This window comes from Macrotis lagotis, chromosome 2 (genome assembly GCF_037893015.1).
Source record: "Macrotis lagotis isolate mMagLag1 chromosome 2, bilby.v1.9.chrom.fasta, whole genome shotgun sequence".
NCBI lineage: Eukaryota > Metazoa > Chordata > Mammalia > Peramelemorphia > Peramelidae > Macrotis > Macrotis lagotis.
In genome coordinates, this window is record NC_133659.1 from 259,699,712 (window position 1) to 259,720,171 (window position 20,460).

General features: G+C 39.3%; 1 protein-coding gene across 1 annotated transcript; it reads right to left on the reverse strand.

Moving 5' to 3' along the window:
- Nucleotides 1-337: 337 nt before the first annotated feature.
- LOC141514876 (dynein regulatory complex subunit 2-like) lies at nt 338-19,442 on the reverse strand. The gene is made up of 8 exons (XM_074226029.1): nt 19,134-19,442; nt 16,526-16,693; nt 11,852-12,021; nt 5,371-5,509; nt 4,165-4,362; nt 1,120-1,338; nt 839-991; nt 338-731 (listed from the first exon to the last, which is right to left on the reverse strand). Exons 1-8 carry the CDS (start codon nt 19,254-19,256, stop codon nt 456-458), a joined length of 1,446 nt encoding a protein of 481 aa, XP_074082130.1. The 5' UTR covers nt 19,257-19,442; the 3' UTR covers nt 338-455.
- Between the last annotated feature and the right edge of the window lie 1,018 nt (nt 19,443-20,460).

The following is a 20,460-nucleotide window of genomic DNA, read 5'->3' on the forward strand; positions in this document are numbered from 1 at the left end:
TACTATAAGGCCATGGTTAAGTGGACTTCTTAGTGATCACCTAGCATCATTCAGTCTATTAGGGTTACAGTCCTCTCTTTCCTTTAAAGCAGGGATGGGGAAACCTTTTTTCTGCCAAGGTAAATTTGAAAATATATATAATTTAAAATGACTATATGGTCAAACAATTAATTCACCACTAAAAAGATCCTAGATGTATTGAATTTTGAGTCTCACCTGTGTTTGCCTTGACAGCTGATGGGCTGGATGTTCCCTGACCCTGCTTTAAAATGGTAGCATTTTAGTGTGACTGACAACAGTTCTTCACAAGAAACCCAAAGTTATGACATACTCAAGATCTTTGTGGAAATCTTTAATATCAAGTTTCTGGTGACTGAGGGGAAGTATTTGGGGGTTGGGAAGAGGCTGGTTCCCTGAGGACATCATTGACGAGGGTTGTCACAGTGTGTGAGATACTATTTGGGTGGCTTCAATGATGTAAATTGCTTTTGTAGAATGCCAGTTTTAGGCAAAGGGATATTGCTGCGTTGGTTAACGATAAAGAGTGTGTTGAGCTGGCACAGCACTTCATCATTCACAGAGATACCATCCAGGTACTGTTTGAGTACATGCCTCAGCTTCTCATTGGTTTCCAGCAGTTGGGCTTGTCTTTTCTGTAGGCTTAATTCTTCCAGCTTTACCTTGTTATACTTTTTCCAGAAATTGTCCAAGCCTGTGTAGTTTTCCATCATCTGGGAATTCAGGGGATAAGGGAGACAAAGTGAGTGCTGGGACCTTTGAACAGAATCCCCTTGCCCTTTCTTCTCCCTCCTGGCACCCCCCTCTCCGGATAACTCACCTTAGCAAACTTTGTTGAAGGTGGCTCATATGCATTTTGCTCCACTTCCTGCAGTTCCTCTGGTGTCAACATTGAGGAATCAAAGGGCAGGACTTTCTCTTCCTCTGTCTCAAGCTTCCTACAAATTTCAGCTAGCTTGAAGATGCGCTCCCCCTGCAGAATGGAAGGAAGGGGAAACTAAGGAAACCTTTGTGACAATCACAAGCACAAGGAAAGAATGAAAAAGCCTAACCTGGAAGTAGAGGGAAGAGTGAGTTTAGACAGTCCCAATGTCCCCCTACCTTATCAACAGTTTTTTTCAGGCATTTGAGGGTGATGTTACTCTCCCGAGTCAGTTTGGCTAGGTTGCGCCGAGCCTCTCCGCGGGCTAGATTCATTTGCTGTTTGAGTTTCTGAAGCTGCTTGAGGACTAGGTCTTTGTCTTCACGGATCTTTTGGTTTTTTTCCTCACTTTCATGGTCGTGTGTTGAGATTCTGCCCCGGAGTAGAGTGATGGAATCCTAGTTAATGAAAAATGGATCAGAGTCTCAGAGTTAGAAACATAATTTCATCCCTCCTTTTGTGGCTCAAGAAAAACTGGCTAGAGAAGAAACAGATCCCCACATCCAGCTCTTAGGGGAGGTACTCAGTCGCAGGTCTGGTGACTGAAATGAGAACCAATAGTGGGTGTTTGATGAAACTCATGACTGTACTTGTTTAGTCATTTGGTTGTGTCTGACTCTTTGCAACCCCATAGACTCTACTTGCCATGAGGTTTTCTTAGGAAAGATACTGGAATGGTTTCTCATTTCCTTCTCCAGTAAATTAAAGCAAACAGAGGTTTAGTGACTTGCTCAAATTTGAACTCAGGTCTTCCTAAATCCAGATTGAGTGCTTTTATCCCCTGAACCACCTTTACTGCCTCAAAACCATGATTGGCATAGCTTATCCAAAAGAAACAGGATAGGTTAAAAAGCATAATGGGATAGCATTGTATTTCAAAACAGTATCTTTGGGATGACATGGTTCAGAGGTGGAAGTATGATGGCCAAAGGAAGGAGAAATGGAAGTGATTTTATCATTGCAGTATACTGCAGTCCACTTGGACAGAAAGAAGATAGAGCGACAAGTTTGGGAAACAGACCACAAACCTGGCCTAGGTTATGCTACAATCATAATAGGGAACTAACTTTAGTGACTCCAACCTCTGCCATCAAAAGCAAAGTATCTCATAACTTCTTGAGTTGCTGTTTCATCTTAGAGGTTGTGATAAAGGAAAGGAATACTGGGTACAGTCTGATATGTATCCTAATGGATTCCCCTGAACCAGAGTCCTTCGGGGTAAGTCAACCTGAAGTCACCAGGCATGGGAAAGGCTCAGAAATGAAATTCTGAAGACACAAATTTCAATGAACAGGAAATGTAGAATTTATATGAAGAGTCAAATACAGACACACTGGGAATGCAAATTGATTGAAAAAAATAAATGGCCAGAAGAAGGAAGAAAGATCAGGTAACAGTTGTTGAATATAAGAATGTGTCATACTACTAAAATATATTGTCAGAAATTCTAAAGCCTAGGATACCCTGTGGCTATAAAGGGAATTCAAGGACAACAAAAACAGGCTTTTAAAATTATGAAAAAGAATGAAGAAGGGGCAGGACCATCACTTGGGGTGGAAGGAACAATGATAATTGATATGAGACAAAGCAGAGCTGCCCAATTATTATTTTGTCTGTTTTCTCTTTGAAGCAGACTGGAACCTTCGTGCTGGGATTGATAGGTCAAGAAAGAATAATTTTGAACTGATAATCAAGCTACATCAGAAAACATTAAGAGAATACTTAGTGATCTTAGTGATTTTAAGTTACTGGCTCAGATGACTATACCCTCAGTTCCAAAAAACCAAACAGTTGGGATTGATGAAAAATCACAGAAAAGGAGAGAACCACAGGGTGCCAAAGGCAAACATCCCAAGTCTGTGAACTATAAGCCAGTGAATTTGACTCAAAATTCTAGAAAACATTAAAGAGAAAAAAGTTTCTAAAAAACAAGCATAGCCTCAATCAAGGGCAAGCCATATAAAGAATCTTTCTGCTATTATTGGGAAGATAGAGATGTGGACTGAAAAATTACACAATCAGATGGCCCCAGAACTAGTTGGATGGCCAGACTCTAAAGAGCATTTCAATGTTAATATGGCAGGAGGTCTCCAGTAGAGTATCCCAGGGATCTATACTTGGCCTGGTACTTTTCTAATATTTTTGTCAACGATTTAAAAGCATTGTATGATATACTCATCAAAACGGGAACTTGATTCAAAAAAAAATTTGACATGCCTGAACAGGCGTCCTTAAACTGTGATCCATGGATCTCCAAGTGGAGATAGATTTTAGGATATCTGTAAACTTAGATGGGGAAAATAACAAGTTTATTTTCACTAATCACTAACTGAAATTTAGTATTTCTTTCATTATAAATGTAGCAAATAAATATTTTTTGGAGGACGGGTTCATGGGCTTCACCAGACTGCCAAGGGGCCCTATGACACAAAGTGAAGAACCCCTAGACTGAATCTATTAAGTTAAATTACAACTTAATTTAGGGGTAAATATAAATAAATAGGGATATTATAGAAACTTTTGCAATTGAGTACAAAAACATCAATCCCATAACTGTAAGATGAAACAATCTAGCAGTTATTTAAAAAAAAAGATCTGAGTACAAGCTTAATAGGACTCGACTACATGACGGAAAAAGCTAATGCAATCTTGGGCTGTATTAGGAGGGGCACGACTTCCAGAAAAAGAGGTCCTAATCCCACTATACTCTGTCAAGATCTTATCTAGAGTAATGAGTTCAGTTCTGGGCACCTTGGTTAAAAATTAATTAATAGAAATTAGGAAAAAATAATGACTTTAATAAGTTGGACAATGCCCAACTGAGGATAAATAAGATGGTGAGAGTTTTGAGCCTCACCATGCCTGGTGGTGAACTGAGCATGTTCAACCTGGAGAAAAGACCCAAAGTGTATATGATATCTATGTTTATTTTTGCATGACAGTTGCAAAGAGGTCAATAAATGCTTGATATCAGGAAAACTTTCCTAACTAGAAATAACCCCAAGTAGAACAGGCAGCCTTGGGAGGTGGTAGGATCCCCATCTTGGAAGTGTCCAAGCATAGACTAGGCAGCCCTTTGTTGTTTATGTGATAGTAGAGAGTCCCTTGTATATGGCTTGGATTGAATGGCCACTGGGGTCCCTTCTAACTTATAAATTGTGTGATAGGAAGAAAAGATGTTATATATACATTCAGACTGGGAATTTCTGGCTCATATGACCTACCTGTATTTTTTGCAGTTTTTTCATCTGGATCTCTATCTCTTTGGAGTTCTTTTCATCTTTCATCTTCAATGACTCAAAGGCAAGCTTGCGGTCTTCTGTGGCATCCGTGTAGTTCTTGACTGCCTCCTGGAACCTTCTCCACAGATCTTCCACCTTACTTTCTAGCTGCGTGCGTAGAAAGTGCTTCTCCTCCAGGTTCTAGGAGATGACCCAGAATAAACAGCACTTGATACAAACTGTTCATGCCCTCTCTCTTCCCTAAGACTCCACATTTATAATACACTTTAATACTGGAATGTTGCCCTCATCATAAGTCGTCAAATTTTCCAGATGAGAAGATGGAGGTCTAGGAGTTTAAGCCACAAAATTAGTGTTGCAGGCAGGATTGAAACTTGGATCTTTCCTGTTCCAAATCTAACATTTGATCTAGCAACTCTGCTGTCCTGCTTCTGCTTTCCTTTATTAGCATAGGTGGCAGTGCTATAAAAGAAAATATGTTCAAGGAAGTCAAGTAGATCTAGGTTCTACTTCTGCCTATCATCAACTATGTGACCTTAGATAAATAACTTAATCTTTAGTTTCCTCATATGTAAAAGAGTCTTGAGAAAATGATTTCCAATCAACTATCCCCTCTGACTCTAAAATTCTACTTATGTGATTTCCCTCTTTCCTTTGTTGTCCTCATCTCCATTTTCTTCAAGTCCCCATTAAAATCCTACTTCCTAAAAGAAGCCTTTCCTGATCTCCCTTAATCCTAGAATCTTCCCTCTGTCATTACCTTAATTTTGACCTCTATGGAGCCTCGTGGTACATAGGTGTCAACATAATGTCAGAACACCTTGCATGCAGGGGAGGGGTGAGGAGGGAAGGGAGGGAGAGGAAGGTTGGTCTTTCTTTGTATCCACCATACTTAACACAGCACCTAGCAGATAGAAGGCATTAAACAAATACTTGTGGTTGACTCCTCCCATTTGTCACCCTGATGTAAAAACAAAGACTCTGAGTTTGCCCTTTCATCTAATTTTCATTAGATGCCAGTGCCTGGAAGCAAGATTATATATAGGAGCAGCACCAAAAATGATAATAACTGTGGATACTTGAAGGATTTATTAGCAATTTGGAACAAAAGAAAGGGATTTCTTCCATCTCCAATTATCTTGAATAGGCCACTCTCCTAATTCCTTCCCACTTGCCTGCTCATTCTACCTTATTTTTGAGGTCATCCCACATGCTTTGGAACTGCAGCTTAGCTTCATATTCAGTGTCTGTGAAGTTCTGCTCCATGATCAGAAAAACATCCTGGAGGTAGCGCATCTCTTTCTCGTGTTGGTCATTGATCATCTTCCTGTGGGATTTACAGAGAAAACAAAGAATCAATTGATGTAGGGAGTTCCAAAAAGGAGACTTATGACAAGAGTTTCCTGGTAGCTTTAGACAGAAATTTAGGCCAGACAAAAGGGTTCATTTAATTCACCTCCAATTTAATACACCAGGTTATACATTCAAACTAGATGCTATAAGGGAATAGAAAGATACTCAAGATGGTCTCTGACCTCAAAGAGTTAATAGTCTAATAGGAAACATTTACAGTATGAGTAGGTGTTCAAAAGTGGAATACATCCAGTTCTGTAGTTCAGAGGCAGGAGTAATAATTTTTTCAGAACCGAGTGTTAAATAATCAAGACTGACTAGAACATAAGGTTTTATAAGGCAATGCTGGGAGATAAGATTGGCAATATAAATGGGACCAGATTGCAAATGACCTTGAATAACTGGCTTAATAGACATTTGCTCAGAAGAATGTTGTAAGTCTTTATAAAGAAAAGTAATGCAATCCAAGTGTTAGCCTTTGCAAGATTAGCCTAGTGAAAACAAGCAGGATGACTTAACATATTTCCTTGAAAATAAGATTGGATTCTTTATTAATTTTTGCTCCAAAGGAAACATTAGGACTTATTGTCTGGAGATAGGTAGTTCTTCCTAAGGCAATTATTATGTGATCTGTTCTCTCTGCCAGGAAGTTCATTTCTTTGTGAATCCCAGACTAGCAGAATTATTTGGCCACCATACAAAATAAATGTAGTTTTAAATCGACCCACTTCCTTATAACTGCTTGTGTCCATTGGGCCTTTTCGACCTCAAGAACATAAATGCCTGAAACACAGTCAGTCTTATCTTTCTTGCCTTTAGTGATGATTCCAAGTTATCAGGTACACACATTATTTGTGCATTGTGTCTGTACTCCAATTGGTCATTCGGCAATAAGTTTTGACTTCATCTGTTTACATAGGCATTTATCTCTCATCCAGTAACATGAGATACAAATAATTATAATTCATATTGTCACTTATTTCAAGTATTAATGTCAATAATATTTATTTATATTTAATTTTTATTATTGTCATTATTTTCTAATTCAATATGACCATCATGTGTTACATGTTGCATACTAAATGTGTCCATCCATCTGGCTGACAATCTTATGGGGTTTATTTTTGGGGGAAAGGCTTCTAATATGAGTTTCATGCTAGGACTTGTTTGGGGGAAATACATTAGAAAGAGAAGAGGCTAGAGACAGGCAGACCAAGAGGGCTATGTCAATAGTTTGGTGTGGGATTAAGAGGCATGAACTGGTGCTGGGATTGTTTGTGAAAAGGCAAAGGAAGAATTCACAAGTTTTGGTGACTTATTAAATGTAGATTTTGTGGAGGGAGTCAAGGATGGCAGAGGTTTTAAGGCCTACAGGGAAATTAGGAAATCAAGAACAATAGTTATTTTGGGACAGAGGGTTTATAGCCCTCTTGTGGTCCCTTTAAAAAATCTTCATAAAAAGTGGTCGTAGTAAAGATCTGAAAAGAAAACAGTAAATTACTACAGCCTGGGGACAACTAGACAAATTACGGCACCTAAATGTATTTAATTGTACTGTGCCACATCTTTTTCCTCAATATCATTTAACTTTGTCCCCCTCTTTGAATGCTTCTTTGTGAAAAAGGAAAAAGAGGCCAGCCAAACCAATCGACAGAGTTGACATTTGCCGGTCCAAAAAGTTTTGACAAAGACCAGCCAAGATAGTGGAAGCAATCCGGTTCATCTCCCCTCACTTCTCTAAGAGTGATCCAAGAATATCACACTAAGTAGTGATCAGAAAAAAAAATTAAAAAAGAAACTACAGTGATTATCTTTTCACTCAAGATCTAAAAACAGACCTAGAGGCAAACCACTGGAACAGGAATGGACAGATTCAGAGTCAAGAACTAGGCCAGAGTGTGAGGAGGCCCAGAGTTAATGTTGGACTCTATTTTAAAGGGAGTCCAAGAACTCAGACTCAGTACCCAGAAATCCCTGAGTTAGACCATCAACATTTGAACACCCAAAGCTGACTTCACACTCAGCCTCCAGCCCTGGTCAGCAGCATGGGGCCTCCCAGAAGAAGCTGGAATTATGGATTTGAAATCCAGAGGAAGGGATCTCCCAGAGCTGAGACCTATTATGGGCAATGCTATCCACATCTAGTTGAAGAAACAAAACAAAACATTAACAAGACAATATATGTGAAGTCATGCGAAACAGTTTAACATTAGCCATGTTGTAAAAGAAAATATAGAAAAAGAAGAAAAGTTTTAAAATTTGCACTCAGAGCTCATCAGTTCTCAGAATATTAATATCTTAGCACAAGAAATACAAAACTTTACCCAAGCAACAGACTCTCTGAATATTCATATGGACAAGAATGACTCCATGAAACAATAAGAAATATTTTCAAAAGAAAAAGATTGAAATAAATAGAAAAAATGTAAGTATCTCATATCAAAAACAACTGACTTGGAAAACAGATCAATGAAAGATAATTTTCAAATCACTGAAGTACCTAAAAACTGTGGCCAAAAAAGCCTAGTTATCATATTTTTTTTTAAAAATCATGAAAGGTAAAATGAAAATAGAATGAATCTGCCAATCACCTCCTGAAAGAAACCCCAAAATGAAACTCCCAGGACATCTTAGCCAAAATCCAGACCTTCTAGGTCAAAGAAAAAGTACTACAAGCAGCCATAAGGGAAGAACTTAAGTACTAAGGAACCGTAGTCAGGGTCATGTAAGATTTAGCAGCTACCAACTAGTTAACAAGCAGTTAGTCAATAAGCATTTCATACCTATTCTATACAAGGGTACTATGCTAATAAGTACTGATGATAGAAAATATGACAAAAGACTTCTCAGGTAGCTCTCAAGTCTGCTGGGAAAGACAACAGATAACTCCAATATAGACTGTAAAAATGGAGCTGTCACAGAAGGAAGGCACTCGTGTTTAGGAGGACTGGGAAAGACTTCTTGTAGAAAATAGGATTTTAGCTGGGATTTGAAAAAAGCAGGAATGCCAACAGGTGGAGATAAAGAGGGAGAGAATTCCAGGAATGGGAATTCCAATTTAGTGAAACTGTCTAGAGTCAGGAATATCAAGGAAGCTATAAGAAGACTGAAAAGGGGGTAGAGGTTTTGAATGCAGGTCAGGGGATTTTATATTTGTTTCATGAGATGACAGGGAGTTATTGGAATTTATTCAGTGGGGGGTTGACATGACTAAACATGCATTTTGGGAAGATTGATTTGATAGCTAAGTAGAGGAGGGACTGGAATGAAGAAACCAACTGTCAAGCTATTGCAATTATATTCATGTAAAGTAATAAGGGCCTGCAGGGAGAAAGAAGGGGACATATATGAGAATTGCAATTAAGTTAAAATTGATAGAACTTGGAAGCAGATAGGATGGAGTGAAAACAGGAAAAGGAGAGTGAAGAGTTGAGAATGACAGGTTTATTGTCAGCCTATGTGACTGGGAAGATAGTGGTGTCCTTGATATTAACAGGGATCTTAGGAAGAGAAGAAGGCTTAAGGGTAGTGGGAATGGGGAAGTAGGAATAATGATAAAGATAGATACTAGTTTTGGACATGTTGCATGTAAAATGACTACAGGATCTTGAGTTCAAGATGTCCAATAGGCAGCTGGAGATAGGAATCTGGAAGTTAGATCTAGAAATGTAGATTTGAAGAACAAGATATTCTAAAAGGTAAAAGACATAGACTTACAACCAAGAACAATATACTCACCAAAACTGAGTGTGATTTAGTGAGGAAAACTGATCTTTAATGAAATAGAGCACTTCTAAGTACTATGTTCCTAATGAAACTTGAAATATATATATATGGGGAACAGCTAGGTGGCACAGTGGATAGAGCACCGGCCCTGGAGTCAGGAGGACCTGAGTTCAAATGCAGCCTCAGACACTTAATAATTACCTAGGTGTGTGGACTTGGGCAAGTTACTTAACCCCATTGCCTTACAAAAAAACAACAAAAAAATCATTCTTGAAATACATACAAGAAATATTAAAAGGTAAGTACTAGAAATTAGAAAAGATTTCATGAGAATGAATTGTTTGCTTTCCAGTGGGGCAGGGGAGATAGTATAACTATCCCTTGTAATATCAGTAAGGATCATAAAGGGAGTCAGAGATGGATGGCCTGAGAGCTTTTTCTTATATAGAACTGATCTTACAAGAGTAAAGGAAAGAGAGTGGGGAAGGAAACACTAGGAAGAAGAGAGCTTATTGTTAGAATTTGTAAATAGGAGTATGTTCAAATAAGGAAAGAGGAAGTGAGTATCACTTTGAGTTGATGCAATATTGTAAATGAACAATTGAAATTACACAGAACAGATTACATAAAATGCTACCCACTTTGGACAGAGAGGTAGATATGCAGAGTGAGATGTGCATTTTTGGACATGGCCAATGTGGGGATTTGTTTGCTTGATTTGATATTCATGTCAGGATTTGTTTGTTTGTTATCCCCCTCCCCCACAGTGGATGCTTGTTGATTGTGGGGGGTGGGGGGAGAAAAGGCCTTTTCCTGTATATTCTCATCTCATTTAAGTGCAGGAAGGTGTGTTTCATCACCTGCTTTTTTCTAGGATTGAAATCAGTCTTTACCATTGATCAGAATTCACCTGCCTTTTAGTGTTTTCTTTTATTACCATAGCTGAATGGACATGGCAGCATGGCCTAATGGATAGATGGTTGTTGCTCATCCTTTATTCTCGAATAGGACCAATGACATCAGGAGGTATATCTTGACTTGCAAGCAAGTACACTGGATTGAGGCAGTACTATAGAAATTTATCAGCCTCATTCTCTCCTCCAGTTATTTGAATAGGAAGCAGACCTTGAAACCTGGATGACCTGGGTTCAAGTCTAGTCTAAGTTGTCTTGGGCAAGTGACAGCCTCAAAGTACTCTTAAGCAAATCTCTAAGGCATAAATTGCAAGGTGGGGGGAGGTCCCCACAGAAAAATATGATACATTTTGGTCTCATCCAGTAAACCAAGAATAATTAGCATACTTAGGAAAAGAACATTAAAACTAGTATTTGATGTATCTTTGAGAGCCTAAAGAGTAAAAGCTAGTTTATCAAAACTGACCAATGTATCAAGGAAGTCTACGTAATTATCTATGGTACTACCCCGCCCCCCCCCCCCCCCCCCCCCCCCCCCCGCAGTGTCCAGACTCAGCTGGAATGTGCTCTGAATCATTCTTTAGAGCCAATGTGTGTTTTCAGTTTTATTGTGTCTTGTTTTGAAATAATTTGCACTAAAAAACAAGTCTTCTTGTGACATTAATAATCTTATTCTCATTATTTTTATCTTACAAATCAGAGAATATAAGTAAAATTATCAATAAAGAAATTATTTTCCATTATGTTTGCTGTATGTTTGAGATATTTGTCAAAAAATTTGTATAAGTTCTTAGTTTTATTTGAATAAAATATGAGCTAAGAAAATCATTCATGCAAATTGTTTTATGAAAAGTAAGGGATCCACAAGCTAAGTAACTTTGGAAACTTTGATTTTGGTGGCCCTGCCCTCTGCTAGTTCTCCTATAGTTCTGCAGCTCTAACTACTCCTTTTTCTTCTCCACTGGTTTCTGAAGCACTAGAGCTGGGTCTAGTGTCTAAAAGAGGCAAGTTCTGTTACAGTTTCAGACCCATATTTAGTTGCACGACCCAGGGGATGTAACAGCACCTGCCTTCCAGGATTGCCCTAAGGGGGTCAAGTGAAATAATATTTGACAGGCCCTTAGGGAAGTTGCCTGGTAAGCAGTAGGCACTTAATAGAGGCTTATTTCTTTCCTTCCTTCCTCTTTTCTATTCCTTGAATGTTCCTAACCCCCACATCTTGAATCTCTCTAGATTCTCAGTGAAAGTTTTGCTCTGTATTTGGGACATTCTAATTTGTACTATGGCATTTATGGGCTCTGCTTTAGATTCACTCCGCAGAAATGAAAAGAAACCAGAAGTGCCAGTACCATTTTTGATTAGCTCACTGGAGCCTCCAGATTTGGTATGGCCCAGAAATTTCTTTTAATTGTGCTGAGGGCCCCCCACTAACTGCTCACAAACCAGTCTTGGCCTTAGCTCTTCTGTATTTCTACTTCTCATCCTCTCTCTCTCTCTCTCTCTCTCTCTCTCTCTCTCTCTCTCTCTCTCTCTCTCTCTCTCTCTCCCTCCCTCCCTGTCTTTCTTTGTCTATTCCACTGTCTCTCTCTCCTCTCTGACTCTCTGTCTCTACCTGTTTTCCTCCAGCCCCCAACCTCCCCCTCCCCACCCAGCCAGCCCCCTCCAGGGGCTTCTACCTTTCAGTCTCAAATTCCTTGGTGAGGGCCTCTAGCTCTTCATTATAGCACTCCTCCAGGTAGGTCAGGCGGCTTCTCTGGAGTGCTAGAAGCTCATCCACATTGTGCAAGTGACCTTGGAGGGCATATGTGTGCTGGTCTTCCGCTTCTGTCAGGTCTTTGGCTAAAGACTGGGAAAGAAATAACCAGTTACCATTCTGGGATCCCTTCTCCAGTACAAGAGGGAAGGGAAAGGAAGGGAGGCAGAGAAAAGGAGGAGGTAGACAGAGAGAATCATATGCACACATACATAGATAAATATTTGAATGACAGAAAAATGACAATATGTGACATATATCTTTCCTTTGGGTTTCAGTCCCATGTCACCATTTCCTATTGGATATTTCACACTGTATGTGCAAGAGATGACTCAAACTCAAAATGTTCAAAACTTAATTGTGTGTTTTCCCGCATACTTACCCCTCTTCCAAGCTTATTTGTGTCACAGAAATCATCCTGTTCTAGCCTCTCAGCTTTATAATCTCACTGTGAACTCCAACTTCTTCCTCTCTTTCACCTCTAACATCCACCCAATTGCCAAATCTTGTCATTTCTATTTCAACCATATCTCTTGTATTTATCCTTTTCCCCCTACTTATATAGCTGTGACTTTAGTTCAGGTTCTCTTCATCTATTGCCCAAATTATTACTATAATCTCTTAAAATGTCCCCCTGCCTCATATCTCTTTCTATTCCAGTTTATCCTACACTTAGCTGCCAAAGTGATTTTCCTTAAGCTTATATCTGACCACATAACTCCTTTATTGAACCAATTCCAATAGTTTCCTATTGTCTCTAGGATAAAATATAAACTATACTGTTTAGTGTTAAAATCTCTCACCAATATGGCCCCCAAATATCTTTTCAGCCTTACTGAATATCAATCCCTCCCACATTGTGCAATCTAGCCTTATCTTGTCTCTGTTCTTCATAAATATCTTATGCCTTTGTACTCATTGACCATGCTTGAAATGCATTCTCTCCTTACCTCCATCTTATAGTCTTCCTTTTCCTATAAGGTGAACTCAAGCATCATTTTTTGCATGAAACTTTTCTTAATCCTCGCAACTGCTATGGTCTTTATTATACCATATATATAACCAAATATAGTGTGTACATATGTGTGTATGAATATATATATATAGATATATGTATATATATATACTTGAGCAGCAGTAAATCAGGGAGAACTATTAAGCAACTGATAAAATAACCTAAGCAAAAGGGATGGATGATGAAGAATTGAATTGGGGTAATAGTTGTGGGAGTGAAGAGATGTCAAAAAAAGATCAAATAGTAAGATCTGTGGACTGACCAAATGTATAGGGTGAGACGGGAATCCATAATAATGCCAGAGTTCAAGATGTCTCTAGGAAGTCCAGTTTGAAGTGCCCAAATAGTGATTTGGAACTGAAACTTAGAGAAGAGAGTAGATATATAACTTTAGACATTAAAAGCATAGATCTGATAGTCAAATCCACAGAAATTGAAATGAGGTTACTGAGAAAATCAAAGAGAGTTAAAAGAAGATGACTTTAGATAGAACATAGAAAAACACTCATAGATAGGGAATATGATGTGAATGATAAGCTAGCAAAGGAAACTGGGAGTAGCTAGACAGGTAGAAGGCAAACTATAAGAGAGTAGTGTCTAGAAAACCCCTCAGGAGGAGAGAGTGGTCAACAATGTTAATGTAGTAGGAAGGTCAAGAAAACTTAAAACTGAGAAAAGACCATCAGATTTGTCAATTAAGAGATCACTGGTAAATTTGGAAAGAGCAATCTCAGTTGGGATAAAGAAAGTGAGTATATTCATTCAAGATATAATTTTCCTCTATGATGCCTTTTCTGATCCACCCCCCCCGTAGTGCTCTCCCTCGCAAATTTCATTATATTCAACTACTTCCAATTTACTAATATTTATTATCTGTATTTATTCTGCATGTACTCATGATTACACCTGATTCACTGCATGCAGGAATTATTTCATTTTTTTTTTTATATACAAAGCACCTGGTACAATGCCTACCTGGAAAATAGTAGGTACTTAATAGATTCTTGTTGATTGGCTTACAACTTTTCTTACCCATTCTTGTGCCATCCAAAGAAAATCTAAAAAAAAGTCTTCTGACCATTTGTGATATGAACATCCAGAAATTGCTTTACCTGGTAGATTTCATGTGAATGGGAATCCTCTGAAAGCCTCCAAAGAGGATTCTACTCCATGAGTGTAAAAATGTCTGGCAACTTTGCTTAGCAATTCAAGACCTTACTCACAAAGACTACTTTATCCTTAGGATCATTGACTATCATAGGATCATTCATACATCTCTAAAATGAGAATTGGAAGGGATCTCAGAGGCTGTGACGTATAATTAACTCACTCATTAGTCTAAGATATGAAATATTACTGTGATGTTGGCTTGAAAAAGAAATGCCTAGAGGAGAAAGCACATGCCCTAAAAGAGGGACATGAATAGAACCTAGGGGCAGGCGGTAGGCTAATATTTCTTTTATGAAAACTCCCATTGCTCAGAACCTGGTGTCATCAGGCTGAATGTATGAATTAAGTTTGGTTGCCTTGGTTTATTTAATTTGGAAGGTTTGACTCGTTTTGAATTTTTCTAAATCACTTATCTTGTGATAAATATTAGAGTTTAATGTCTGCCATATAAGAAGCTAATAAAGGCTATGCATTTTTTTCTTTGAACCTTTACCCCTCAGTGTATCAGTTCAGTTCTGCACACTCATATCCCTTTTTCACTTGTCCAATTATTGATAATTTGCCAAATCTCAGCCAAGGATTACTTCCATAATCTCCTTTATTTGCTCCTATTTATGTGTTCTGGATGACTGAAGAAAAATCACAAAACCTTATTGATTGGATCCAATACAAATGCATGTTTAATAATCTCAAGTGTACCCTTAGCCCACTTAAGGCTTTTTAGCAAGAAAATCATTTTATACCCCTTTAATTAATTGCTATCTCATTCATTACAATGGCTATTCCAAACCTTTCCACTGATCCTCAAATTTCTCCTGGCATCCTCTTCCCTATCTTGTTGAAGTCTTCATAATTCACCAAAAACATACAAAAAAAAAAAACAACAAACAACTAAAGTCATTTGCTAAAAGGTCCCTCTTCTCTACTTATCATTTAACATCTTCCCCTATTATCTCCTAATTTACCACAATCTCATATGAAGAGAGAGCCTTTCTCCTTGCCAAGGTCAAACCTGATACATACACCTCTTACCCTCAAACCACCCATCTTCTCCAGCAGAACTTTCCCCTTCCACCCTACCACCAATCTTCCCTACTCTCTTACTTGCAGTTTTCCCCAGTCTACTGGTTCCTTTCATACTGGTTACAAACATGAGCTATAGTTCTATCTCTCTCTTCCCCTTCTCAGCCAAACACCTTAAGAAAGCTGTCTACATTAGGAAGCATTCACTTCCCCTACTTTCATTTATTTTCAAAATCATCAATCTGGCTTCTGATATCATCATTCAAAAGAAACTGTACTGTCCAAAGTTACCCAAGATTTCTTAATCTCTTAATTTAGGCCTTTCCTAAATACTCATCCTTGATCTCTCTGAAACTATTAACATTACTGATCACGCTTTCCTTGTAGCTGTCTTATCTCTAGGTTTTATGACACTCTTTTCTCGTAGTTCTCCTCGTACATATCTGACAGCTCCTTCTTAGCCTCTTTTACTGGTTCTTCATCTAGGTCATTCCGATTAACTGAGGCTCTGTCCTGGTCCCTATACTTTTTTTCCTCTATACTGTTTGCCTTCATGATTTCATAGGCCCTCATAGGTTCAACTATCTTGCTTATGAAGAATACTACAAGATCTAGTTCTCATTTCTTTCCTGAGTTCTAAGTCCCATATCAACAATTGGCTTTTGAACATCTCAGATAGGAAGTTCAATAAATATCTTAAACTAAACATGTCCAAAATGTAACTTCTTATCTTTCCTACAACCCCCCCCTTCCCAACTTTTCTATTACTATCAAAGGAACTATGGCCCAACCTCTGTATCATACCTAACTTCTTACTCATACTCACCCCACATATTCATTCTGTTGCCAGTTCTTATCTTTTTAACTACATAACATCTTCAATTTATTTCTTTTTTCCACCACCCTTCCTCAAGGGTTCTTATTACCTCTTCAACATGGATTACTACAACAGCCTTCTGTTTGATCTCCTTGCATCTTTCCCAATCCAATCTATCCTCCACTTATTTCCCAAAGTGATTTTCTTAAATCATAAGTATATCCATATTACCCCAACCCTATCCATACTGAATAAATTCCAATGACTCTATTACCACCAGAAATATGTATTTTATATTTATATTTTACAATATATTTTATGTGTACAATATAATATGTAGTTTATGTTTTTATCAAATATAAAATGCTTCTATTTGGATTTGAAAGCCTTTTACAATCTGGCCCATCCCTACCTTCCTCCTCAAAACTTTCCACCCCAATCAGTACTGGAATTGGGTCCATAGATTGGCTGATGCACTTCCAGCCTGACAGATAAAACAATAAAATAAAAGACAAAGAAATGATATTCTAACACACTTATATTTTAAATACTTCTTGAGAAACAGAGCTTACTTTGATCACACTATCTTTGCAATCCACTACCCTTTCAAAGGACTGACGAAGGATCTCAATATCTTTCCGAAGCTCTTTGGATTTGACTTCCCTCAGGATGGTTCTCCACTGTGTGTTGATTTTATTAAGATTCAAGGCACTATTGTGTTCCTCCTTGGCTAGTTTGTCCTGTGAGAGCGAAACACAAAGAGCATCATCCTATTGTGTCACAGGCAAAAAACACAGAAGTCTGACTTGGTGTGTGGGCTTAAATCTACTTGCTCTGGGCTCAGGGGTTCTGGTACATCAGTGAAATCTATCTGTGGGGTGGGATCTGCCTGATAACAGTTTAAGCCAGAGAACAAAGGTGGAGCCTGAACCTGTGGCATTTGAGCAACACATTGTATAGATCTGTTTTCTTAATCCAATATCAACAAACTCTCAAATGGATGAATGTTAAAAACTACCTTTGCATGTAAATGGAAAAAAATTAAATAAAATTTCAAAAAGGGGAAAAAGAACCTTAATGTGTCCCGAGCTCTATACTAAGACCTGGGGACCCAGATGTTAAAAAAGAAGAAGAAGAAAGTCCATACCTCCAAGAAGCTTAAAATTTAATGATGGAAAGGCAAAACAAAAGGAAACCTAAAAGGGGGTTAGAGGGAAGGGATTACCTGTGACAGGGTGGCACTATGAAGAATTCAGAGATTTTCCCAGAGTAGTGTATCCAGGTGAAAAATGATATCTAACTCTAAGCTGGGCTGACTGGGGAGAGGTCCCCAATCAATTGGATTATCTGGGCATAAGTAGCTGTTGGGCATCATCCCATGGAAAGTGTGGTCATGTCCAGTGATGCTTTGCTGAGAGAACCCTGATTATTTACTAATTGATTTCCAGTGACTAGGATTATTTTTGCACTTTTCTTTTGGTGAGGTAATAGGGGACTAGGGCTATTTCTAGAGTTCTAGGTAACTACAGTATCTTAGATATAGGGGGGAGGGAGGGAGGGAGAGAGGGAAAAAATCAGTCATTTATTAGACACTGCTAAGTGCTTCACAAATATCTTAATTTTTCTTAATCCTAATGTCTAGAGTAAAAGACAAGGGATTTTCAGAGAAAGAATGGTGGAGTCTGAACAAAGACCAAAGACTTAATTTAAAAAAAAATTATCCTATTATGTAATTTTCTCTATCTCTTGTACTTTATGTTTCTTCCTTAAGGATATGATTTCTGTCTCATCACGTTCAATTTAGATCAATGTATACCATGGAAACAATGTAAAGACTAACAGACTGCCTTCTGTGGGGGGTGGGGGAGGGAAGCTAGATTAGGAGGGAAATTGTAAAATTCAAAATAAATAAAATCTTTCTTTAAAAAAAAAGACAAGGGATTCTGCTACACTAATGATAACCCTGAGGCTGGTTACTCCCAAAGGGAGCTATCTGGATGGAATGCTTTATGCTTTTCATTATTTAGTTACCGAGAGTCCTTTGCTTCTTTTTGCACAGTTCTGTGACTGTTTTATATTGACTATTCATGTGTCTTTGAGCCCTTGGGACCCCTGTTACAGGAATGGAAATCTAAACATGGGAATATTTGGAGATTTTCTAAGAGTAAATTATGGGTGATGGCAAAGAGCCAAAGAGATATTTTTGTTTTAGGGTCAGTGGGCTCAGGGTGTGAAGGCTGAGGTGGCTAGGTCATGAGTTACATATGAAATAAAGATGTTGACCTGGTTGATCTCCAAGTACCCTTATAGCTTTCTTTAGATACTCAATGCCTCTGTTTTTGGAGAAGAAATGAATTATAATCTTTTTGGGAGAATATCATTAAGGGCAGTTAGGGCATGAAGCACTGCACATTCATCTTTCTGAGTTCGAATCTGGTCTCAGAATTTTGCCTGCCTCCGTTTTTTGGGATTTTTCTTGGGTTTTTTTTTTAGGTTTCTTCAAGGCAAATGGGGTTAAGTGGCTTGCCCAAGGCCGAACAGCTAGGTAATTATGAAGTGTCTGAGATCGGATTCGAACCCAGGTACTCCTGATTCCAGGGCCGGAGCTTTATCCCCTCCACCACCTAACCGCCCCCTGCCTCAGCTTTTTCATTTGTAAAATTAGCAGGAGATAGAAATAATGAACCACCCCAGTATCTTTGCTAAGAAAACCTCAAAAGGGGTCTTCGAACACAGCTGGAAAATCAACTAAGCAGACACTGTTAAAAGTCCATATCCAGTGAGAGACAATCTGGATTCCTTGGCTTTTCAGTAACTGAACTTCGGGACTTCTGGGAGCGCAGACTCCTCTTTTGGTAGTGGGGCTGGGATCTGCATTACCAAATAGTAAGTCTTTCCCATACTTAACCCTCCCTTCTCTCCCAAGAGTTCATCTAGCTACCCAGTTATCTGCCATCCTCCAGCTGGAGCCTCCAAGATAAGTGACTTGCTTGCTCCATCGCAGAGCGGAGTCCGGCTTCTTCCCCTTGTATCCCAGCGCCTCGGAGCAGTAACCCAGCCACAGGTGATGGGGCAGCAGGTGTTCCGAAGCAGGTTGGCACCCTCCCCTGTCCCCAATCCCTGCGGTCCCCGGGAGGAGGGGGGGTCAGGGTCGCAGGCTTTACTGGAGGACCCTCCTACCTTCAAGAACTGAACCAGGAGACTCTCCTTCTTCTTGAGGTGCTCCTCCTCTGTCATCATCTTATGCTGCAGCATTAGCAACCTCTCCTCTTCGGTCGGGCCCTTTTTGCCCTTTCTCGGCATGGCGGCCTTTGCGGCTGGGCCAGGTGCCCCGGAGGACTAGAAGAAGGATGCGATGAGCAACAGCTCCAAGTAGGAGCAGCTGTTACTCCAGTATGGGGCGAGGGGTGGGGGCAGAGGATACTGGGTTTAGGGGAGCATCCCGGCCACCCCAACCCCACCGAGGATGAGATTCCAGGCAGCGTTTCCGTTTCCTAGCAACGATCAGACATGCCAAGAAGGCACCTCGGGGGAGGAAGGGGTGGGGCGAGAACTAACCATCCTTGGGGAGCAGAGGACACTTCCCATTCTCCCACTGTCTGGTTGCCCTCTCCTCTCTGCCCTTTGGTATTCAAAGATTTTCCTTCAGATCACCAACCTCCTTCCTGAGTCCCTTCCCTTCACATTTTCTCCTAGCCCCTTCCCCACCGCACAAAGCCGCCTCCCCACTAAAATTGTAACCCAGCAGCTAGAAGACAGTCTGGTTGGATTGTAGACTGTGTGATGGACAGCAGGACCTTAAATACCATCCTATCAATCTAGGAGCTACAAAGACAGCTCCCTGGGAAAGCAAGAGTTGATCAATAATCAGCATTTCTAAAGCGCTTCCTATGAGCCAGGCACTCTGTTAGGCTCTGGGTATACAAAGACAAAAATGAAACCATCCTAGACCTCGCAGAGCTTATATCTTATTGGGAGGTGCAGAGCATCTCTCCAAATAAGCCTATATGTATCAGCTGTTTCACTAACTCTTTCACAGAAGCTAGAGAGCCTGTTCCTGTAATCTTTAAAAGCCAAATGGAATATTTGTGAGAAGAGCAATTGGTGTTACAGCTGACAATATCTTGTTATGAGAAGTTCTCCCCATGCACTTGCTTGGGGAGAGGGGGCTTTTATTGACCCAAATCATTTCATTTTACAAATGAGGAACCTGAAGCAAGTAAAGATTCTGTTGCCCAGGATAACTCAACTAGTACATATCACTGCTGAATTCCTTACCTGGGTCTTTCTGATTCTAAGTATCCCTATCCAGAACAGGACATTGAGTTTCAAACTTCTTTTTTGTGAGAATTTCCTTAACTGCTATGTTTATAAAGGTAATTCTGTGAAAACTGAGAAATTGGCAGACACCATATATTCTGGAAAGACTTTCTTAGAAGGACTGACGAAAGGAAGAAAAAAGACTACATACACTTATCTCAAGGAGAAATATGAGGAGAATTTTTGA